Source organism: Vigna unguiculata, chromosome 9 (assembly GCF_004118075.2).
Source record: "Vigna unguiculata cultivar IT97K-499-35 chromosome 9, ASM411807v1, whole genome shotgun sequence".
Classification (NCBI taxonomy): Eukaryota; Viridiplantae; Streptophyta; class Magnoliopsida; order Fabales; family Fabaceae; genus Vigna; species Vigna unguiculata.
In genome coordinates, this window is record NC_040287.1 from 6,080,170 (window position 1) to 6,089,536 (window position 9,367).

Genomic DNA, 9,367 nt, shown 5'->3' on the forward strand with positions numbered 1-9,367 from the left:
CCAAAGACTAGACTAACACTAAGTAGAGACTAGATGTTATGCAAAGATAAGATGAAGTCTATAAGATGTTAACATAAGAATTAGACGTACTGTATCATGAGATATAATTTTGATTGTTGATCATCAACTCATTATCAATGTTTACACTTAGATCTCCAAGTCATTAGTGACATCACATACTTAAGAAAGTTAGAAGTGACTTAGTGTTAAAAAATATTTGTAAATATTGTTATAGGTGACATTAATTGTTCCAAAGGGACAAAGTGAGAAATTCTTATAGATGACATTAATTGTCCTATGCATACACCTGGTGAATCAAATTAAAATCAAATCCTAATCATTGCGTTGTTACTTTTTTAAGTAGAAAGAATTATACCTTGATTATCCATTATAACTTTTTATCCAATATTATTTTCATCATTTTTATTTAAGATTATCGTTTTTATTCTCCTTTGACATCTCATTAAATCAATGAACTTAAAAATAATATATATATATATATATATAAAATGCAATTCATTATTATTTTTGCTCAATTTTCATTTTAAATATCATGGAATTTATTTATTTTATACTCTAAACCAAATACTATCTTTAGAAAAAACAATAAAACATTTTTAGTAAATTTACTTTGTATAATGAATTTAACTTTTATTTCTTTAATGTTAGATTTAATGCATCGTTTTCCTAAACAAGAATAATCCTATAAAAAAATTTATTTATCTTCTAGTTGAAATAATTTATTTTAATTATCCTATATTTTGATCCAAAAGAAAGGTCGAAACTTAAACTTTTTGTGAGAAGCACAGATTCATAATTGCCACTATATATGTATTGTAGGCCTGTATCTAGACAGGCCATACCATATAATAATTTACTGAGCATCCTTGAAATGTTGTATTCATAGACATATTACATACCGATGACATTCCAACTGAATTCATCGGGTGTTGTTCACATATCAACACACATCTTATAATAAGGTAAGCTTTGTATTTGCCATATTCATATTTCATTTTCTTATGTTATTAATACTCTTCTATTCATTTGTAGGACGAAGCATCCACGGTGGAAGAATGGCATTTGCTCGAGTTGGAGTTACAATTCCATCATTATCTCCTACATCACCTCCTACTTGTGAGGACCCTCTGCATCAAATACCCTATTTAATTAGCATCACTTTCGAGTTCAGGTTCTTTTCTGATTTTGTTGCATTCTTCTTAAGGAGTTTTTAAAATACACTCTTGATGATATATTAAAAAAGTTTTTAATATATTTTAGGGTTAAATATATTTTTAGTTTTAAAAGTTAAATGTAAAATTGAAATTCGTTCTTGTTTCAAACTTTGATACATTTTTGTTTTCAAACTTTAAGATTGAATAAATATAATCATTTTAACCCAATAATATTAAGTTTTTTTTTTTTTGTTAAATGAAGTTTCAGATTCGTATTTGAGTTATTTACAGAATTTACCACGTTGCAGCTCAAATGCTACTTGAAATACCGTTTAACATGTATCAAAGTTTGAGACATTAACAAATTTTAATTTCGTAAATAAATTTAAAAACTAAAAATATATTTAACCATATATTTTAAAACATCAAGATCAGTATACATTAGTATATTTTAAAGATATATTATAAGAACAACACTAAAACCTATGTAGAAAATTCAAATTTTATCACTATTGATTTAAATTGGATCTAAGGTGAAACAATACATGAGAAGATGGTGTCTACTCAACAAATTATTTAAAAGTACACTTATTTTCTAAATTACCCTTTAAAATTTATATAAGTAGCATCAATAAAATGAATGGTATTTTAGAAATAATCTTACTAGTTAAACTTTGAAATTTGATATACAAACCTAATATTGGAAGTCTCCAATGGTTGAGGTACGAGGACAGAGGAGGCTAGATCCATTTCATCAGCTTGTCGCTCAAACTGCGCTTGTTGTGCTGCTAGTGCCTTCTCTTTCTCCTTTATCTGGTTTTCACTCAAATCAATGTAGTGATATAAATAATATAATACTCAGATACATTCAACAAGAGTTTCATCACCAGAAGTAAATGATCAACGTTAATTCCGTACCTTCTTTGCGAGAGTGTTGTTTTGCTCTTGTAGGGCCTTATCCTACAACATTTGAACCTAACCAAGTTAAATCCATCCATGTGTACAATAGATTCAAAAATATCACGGTTATGTTAGTTAGAAAATTAATTCTTTTCAGTACAATTAATTATTGTAATAATTGAAGTTACATTTTACAATATCAATTAGACTTGAGTTCAATCAAATAAAGCATTGACATCATTCTTAACCTAAAACTTTAAGACAATAGATTTATGAGTTTTTATTCTTATATAGTGTTCTACTTTCTTATTTTTAGTCAATGTAAGACTTAGATTTATACTTAAATTTCTAACAAAAATAAGTACAAAATTTACAATATCAAGACTTGAAATGAATGAATGACTTGAAACATAGTTCCATGTTAATTCTTATGCAACTTTTTTCAATTCAGTGGAAAAAGTTTTCGCTAGGAGATTGCAAAAGGTAATACCAAAAGAGATAGATCCATCTCTTTTGGTTATACTTTGCTTAATTGGATAATAAAACAGTGCAAATTGATGCTTAACTGTTGAATGATAATACTTTGCTCTTCCCTTTAGTTTATTAAAAAATGCTACAAAAAAGGTCTCCTAGATACGTAAATTGTTTTCTGCTACAAGTCTCTCTCTTTGCTAAGTTCAGTATTAACAACTCTACCAAAAAACATAAAGAACTCTTTGTTTGAGCGGAGGAATTATTAAAGAAGATGCAATTACTTACAAAATGTAAGGACTAAAAGACAATAGGTGGGTGTGGAAACATGATCCTAGTGGAACATACACAGTAAAATTTGTCTATTTTTCAACAAGATTTGAATTTTAATAGCCAATTGGGACAAGTCTACAAGAACTACTGGAGTGTTGATGTCCCACCAAATGCAGCATTCTTTAATTAGAGGATATCTTGAAATAGACCATACTAAAGACAATCTCGTAAGAAGGGGTGTTGGCAAATAGACACGATATTAGGTATGTGTATTCGGATGGAATAAGAAACAACTAAACATTTGGTCTTTATTTGTCCTTTCTTCCAATCAATGTGGAAAATTGTTTTTGGTGGGTCAATATCTATAGTGTCAAACAAATATTGTATTGGATCATTACTACCAATACAATACAATTAAGGGAAGGAAAATTTAAGGAAAGATAAAAGGGAAAGCCTATGATTTATTGTTTGATGCTTCCGGAGAGAAAGTAACATTTGTGTTTTTCAACGTAAACATGTCCACAAAGATGGAGTTTTACAACAAATACAATGTTGTTGTTGAGCGAGGAATAACAGCAGAAAGCCAAATTTATGTTGCTTATGTCACTACTAAATATGTATATATTAACATATGCTTCTTTTATATGGGACTATTAAATAACCATGAGTGAACTTCTTCAGAAATAGTTTTCCACCTTTTGTTGATTCGTTGAGCAATGGTTATTTTGCAACATATACTTAAGAAAAAGATGAAAACAAGAAAACTCACCTTTTTATTAAGCTCTGAAATAGATTCATACATGAGTTGGTTCTGCAAATTATATAATTAACTAGTTAGAAAAACTATATAGCATATTCAGTTCAAACTTTATCACAAAAATGCTACTACTGCATGATTTTACCTTCCGTGATCTAATGTGTTTGAGAGCACTATCAAGCTGATGCTCCAAATTCTGAAGCTCTTTGATACTTAGACCATCCAAATCTTGTCCCATAAAATTCCTGCAAAACCATTACACAATTCTACTGTTTTATATTTTAGTGATTACAAAACGCAAAAGCCCTTGCTCCAACTATCTCAGTACCTTTGATTTTTCTGTAGAACTTCCAACCTTGCTTTGAGCTTTGCATGTTCTAGAGTCCAATTTTCCTAGCATTGTTTATAATAAAGTTAGTGTTATCTGATTCTTGCAATGTTCTGTGTAGCAAGGTCAAGTTGCAAAAGATATATCTACTTTATTTCTGACTGATAAAAACAAGGAAATACATGAATTTCGTAAGTTGAAATTTCCCCTTGAAACAAAATTGATGAACAGATATACAATTAAAAAAATCAGTTGTTTAGTAAGTAAAATCGATAAAAAAAAATAAAAAATCCTACGCTGGGTTTAGAGAAAGAAAGGGAAGATATCAAATTATAATCAATGAATTTTTAGCTTAAATCTACTTTTGATCATGTAGTTTTCTAAATTCCTATAAAAAATTTTAATCTACTTTTGACTATACTTTCAATGCTTATAGAGTTTTAGCTGTATATTTAGTTTTCTTGTTTTTAAAAATTAAACTTTTAATCTACCATTAACATATCTTTTTTAATTGTTCATAAAAAGATGTTAACATGTCCTCCTTAAAATAGTGAGGTAATTGAAGTACTTAATTTTATAAAACATATATACCAATTCTGTAATTAAGATTTTAAAGGGATCAAAATTGTACATCGGGAAACTAAAGGATAAAAAAGGATTTAAGCCTTAATTTTCTGATCTTAGATTATCATCAATTAAAATTGAATCAATAAAATGAGGTTATGTTATTATTATAAGGTTAGATAGCTTACACTTTGTGGCTGATCACTTACAACAAGCTGCCTCTCAGCATATGAATACCTCTCATACCGTTCAAGAATTCTTTCCATACTGTTGACACAGAAAAGTAATAAGAACTTCATATTCCATTAACATGTAAAAGATTCAAACTTTGTCTTAAGAAAATTGTACCAACCAGGATCGTTCATCAAATCACATTTTTCAATACTTGTATTTAACCCATGGTGGTTTGGGAAATTTGGGTGTGTTCTAACTATATATATATATATATATATATATATATATATATATATATATATATATATATATATATATATATATATATTTAATTAAACAAAACAAAATAACATTATGAGATGGGACAATGAATTCTCCAACCTTATATAAAAGGTCTTTATCATGTTTATAGCATACAAATTTGCTTTTGCGTCCATTTAAGTACAGGACAAGAACAAGAATCCACATTTGTCAGAAGAAATCTATAATAAAGACCATAATTTTCGTAAGATCCAAAATACTAACCAAGCTAGTAAGAACATGGCTAAATATCATCTCATTATGTTGAATACCTTTTTCATCTTCCAAACTTTAGACTATATTTGAATTTTTTAGCTTAATGGTAAAAATGGAGAGGAGGAAATATTCTTTCACGTAAAAATAGAAATAAATATAATGAAGAAAAATAGATCATAATCTATTATGTTTCATATTTAGTTTCAATTTTCTTTTCTTTACATTTAAGATTTACTTGCTGAAAAAAGTAATAAACAAAAAAAAAATGACTATTTTATCTTCTTAAGTTTTATCTTAATCAGTAGTGTTTTAATATTTAAAATAAAGATATGACAATTAAAAAGTTATTACTCATTCTATTATTTTATAAACAATATGAAATGGAATACTTGTTTCCTGTTGGTGAAAAAATCAAATGACATGTATCTTGGTTTTCACTTAGAAAGTCATCTAATCAAAATTTGTATATATTTTTTTTCTTTCCTTTCCCATTATATCAACAATGATTCAGATAATGTTGGTAAACGACCAAGTTGCACTTAATCAAAGATAAAATCTAAACAAGCCCTCGCTTGAAGGACCCATATATAGGTAAGATTTGTACATCACATACAAGGTTTTAAAAAACATTCTGACACTGATTTCAGTCCTACATAAAAAAAAGAAAAAAAAAGGCGTGGCAACAACATATTTATCCAAAATGAACACAACAAAACTATTACTACAACATAAAAATTTGATTTCATAGTAACACTACCATTGAAACTATATAGGAACCTTTCATCTAAGAGATCTGATAATTTTATTTATGTACAAGGCCTTAAATCTAATGTTTCTAATCCAAACACAAAATATAGCACAAGTTGTGAGCTTCAGCTAAGTTTTGTTTTCTAACTCAAAATGTAAGTTACAAAACATCATATACACCAAAAATGACTACAACTGCACAGTTTATTTTATTTTGTGTATGCTCCATGTTATGCAAACAAAAAAAAATTCAATAGCAAATAGGACTACATATATAGACTTCTGTGTTACTGAAGTCTACCTAACTAGGATCCACACTACACCTATATTAATTCATCTGGAAAAAAAAATGTCAGTAAAATCTTCTTTGGGGACCAGAGAGGAACCAGGTTATAACAAACGTATGATATGTAACAAATTCGACAAGGGTACGGGCTAGAGGATTATAACCTGCTGCACTAGGTAGCAAGGTAAAAAGTTGTGCACACTCGAGTGTGATATTGAATTTTAGGAGGAAGCACCATTTTAAAATCGAATTGCTTATACATATATTTTTATGTTTGTTTTGTGTGTGTGTGCGTTTTGATGACCCTAGTGTCACAGTGATCGGTCACTTTTGTGGTTCCTCCTTTCTCGTATTTGTGTCTGAGGCTGAGTTTGTCAGATCAGGCTGCTTCTTTCAAATAGCGAATCACGTACGCTTTATATGGCCATGCGGAGAGAGTGATGTAATTCTCACTTACACCACACAAACTACTACTCCGTAATAGTAATAAACTCATGCTAAATAACTTACGCTACACAGTAAAATAAAAGTATATATATATGCTACTGCATGATGATTATGATTATGATGATGATGATGACACTCTTTTTCCAGTCAAAGAAAACCAATCATCAAACCACAAAAATAAACATATAGCTAGTTCTAGATAATCATACCATAATGAAAATCTGAGAAATGGGTTTTACCAAAATGAAAACTTGAGAATTGAGTGTCTAATCTAATCACAGGGCTAATTACTGGTAAACCAAAAGGGGGATTAGAAAGTAATAAACCAGAAGAATAGCATTTACCAGAAAGGGGATAAAAGAATCATCAAGAAGAGGCATAACATATATATCACAGAGATCCATAAGCAAAGATTATAGTAAGAGAAATGAAAAAGGGTTGAAGGTACGTGAGGTTAAAGAACACACACACATACCATGGATCGCTGGAGTACTCAAAGAGTTTGCCTTTGGTGGAGAAAACTATGAGGGCGACTTCAGCATCACAAAGCACAGAGATCTCATGAGCTTTCTTGAGCAAACCAGACCTTCTCTTTGAGAACGTGACTTGCCTATTGATCTTGTTCTCGATCCTCTTCAACTGCACCCTTCCTCTCCCCATACTCTACCACCACACAAACACTTACTTCCAAAACTTTGCTGCTTTTTTTACCCTCTCTCTCTCTCGATCACCACCACCACACCAACAACACAATTCCCACACCAATTCCAGTCATCAAATAACAGATCGCAAGAAAAACGACGTAGCAGCACAGCACCCTTCGATTTCCCTCTATCGGTAAGTTTTTTCTCTATGGTTCTCTCTCGGTGTTCTTGTTTCTGCGTGTGGAATTCTGTGATTTATAATATGCTATCAACATCTTTATTCACGTACGTGAGAGGTATGTGGTGTGTGTGTGTGGGGAGACGAACATTTAACATATGAGCCTTGACCACGAGTCTCCCTGTGATTCATTCTTCTTCTTTCTTTTTTTTTTTTTTTCATAAAGTGAACATCAAAACATAAGATAAAAATTAGACAGAGGGAAAATCATTGGCTATTATTATTATATTCGAGGAAAAGAAAAGAAAAAGTGAAAGTGGGAAAAAACCTGATGGGAAGGTGGTTTTCAAAAACCAGAGTGGTTTCGTCAAAACGTTGTCGAGCTTCGATTGGACAGAGGCACTATCGGGACAGTCCGTTGCTCCCTGTCGTCATGTACGGTTTCTCGTTGCGTCTTTACTTCCTCTGATGGATATTTCTTTTTCTCGTATTTTCCTATGCTTTTGTCTTTTATTATTCACCATCTTTCTTAAAATCTTCAAATCTACGGTCGTTTAATTTTTTCAATAAATTCAAAATGCTTCAAAATTTTGTAATTGTAAGAGACTGACTAAGGACTATTATTAGGTTTAAAATTATGGTAGTTCTAGTTTTAAAGTCCATGCCAACACCAACAATAAATATAATTAAATACTATTGTATAAATAAATCTAAATACAGATAATATTCTAGTTTTGTTGGTTTGACTCAAGTTTATAGTTTTATGGTTTGATTAAAATTTACTGGGAAAATTTTCGTTTAAGTTTTTTTCAATAAATTGAAAAAATTAGATTTTTTCCCCTCCGAATTTAGGTCATTATAAGTAGAGACGGGCTATTAGGTCTAAAATTATGGTAGTTCTAGTTGAAAAGTCTAGGCCAACAACAACAATAAATATAATTAAAATATAGTGTACAAATAAATCTAAATATATACAATCTAATTTTATAGGTTTAAGTTTATAATATGCTTCCTGAATAACAACACAAGAAAAATAGCTTGAACGAATTAATTCATTTTTTTGGGGCAACTATATGATAAAATTTATCAATGTCTTTACACCATGAATTTTGCTTGTAGTAGGATTCAAATTACACGTGCTAGAGTAAATACAGGCGCTATCGTACCTGTATGTATTCATTTTATATCGCACCTGTGTGTATTTATTTTATATCAGTAGGTTATTAAGTTAATATATTATATATTATAATATGTGATATATTGTAAGATTATTAAGTTAATATATAAAATAAAATTATATTAAAAATAAAGTGAAATATATTAGAAAATATGAGAGAATAATCATTAATAAATAAAGAAGAAAAGAAGTAGAGATAAACGATTTTATAAAAAATTTGTAAAAGTAATAGTCAATTTTAAAAAATTTAATAAATAATTATATTTTAAAGGGTAAAATCAGTATTTTAAAATGTGGACACAAAAAGAAGAATCTTCTTTTTATACTATTATATATGAACATTTGTTTTGACGGGAATTCAAATTTTTAATTCTGAGAAATTCAAATTATGATTTGTGTAATAAGACTATATCTTTTTTATGTTTGAAATCCACGTGTATCTAGGTCATAATTTTTGTATTTTTTAATTTAACTTAAAAATAACATTAATAAAATATGAATTCAATTCATTTTTAACTTGAAATTTTAAAGCAATATATGTTTACATGTTTTTGTTTCTCATTTTTCTTCCGTATAAAACTTATACTCATTTATATTATTATTATTATTATTATTATTATTATATATAATAATTTTTTCAATATAACTAGTAGAGTTCACTTTAACTTGTTAATTATTTATTAAAATTATTAAGATAAAACTAAGTGATAAATATACCATAGCAACGATA

The 9,367-nt window shown here is 28.8% G+C and overlaps 1 protein-coding gene across 1 annotated transcript; it reads right to left on the reverse strand.

Annotated features, from left to right (window-relative positions):
- Nucleotides 1–808: 808 nt before the first annotated feature.
- On the reverse strand, nt 809–7,649 carry LOC114196050 (truncated transcription factor CAULIFLOWER A). The gene is made up of 8 exons (XM_028086547.1): nt 7,114–7,649; nt 4,657–4,735; nt 3,905–3,969; nt 3,722–3,821; nt 3,589–3,630; nt 2,094–2,135; nt 1,870–1,988; nt 809–1,148 (listed from the first exon to the last, which is right to left on the reverse strand). Exons 1-8 carry the CDS (start codon nt 7,296–7,298, stop codon nt 1,040–1,042), a joined length of 741 nt encoding a protein of 246 aa, XP_027942348.1. The 5' UTR covers nt 7,299–7,649; the 3' UTR covers nt 809–1,039.
- Nucleotides 7,650–9,367: the final 1,718 nt, after the last annotated feature.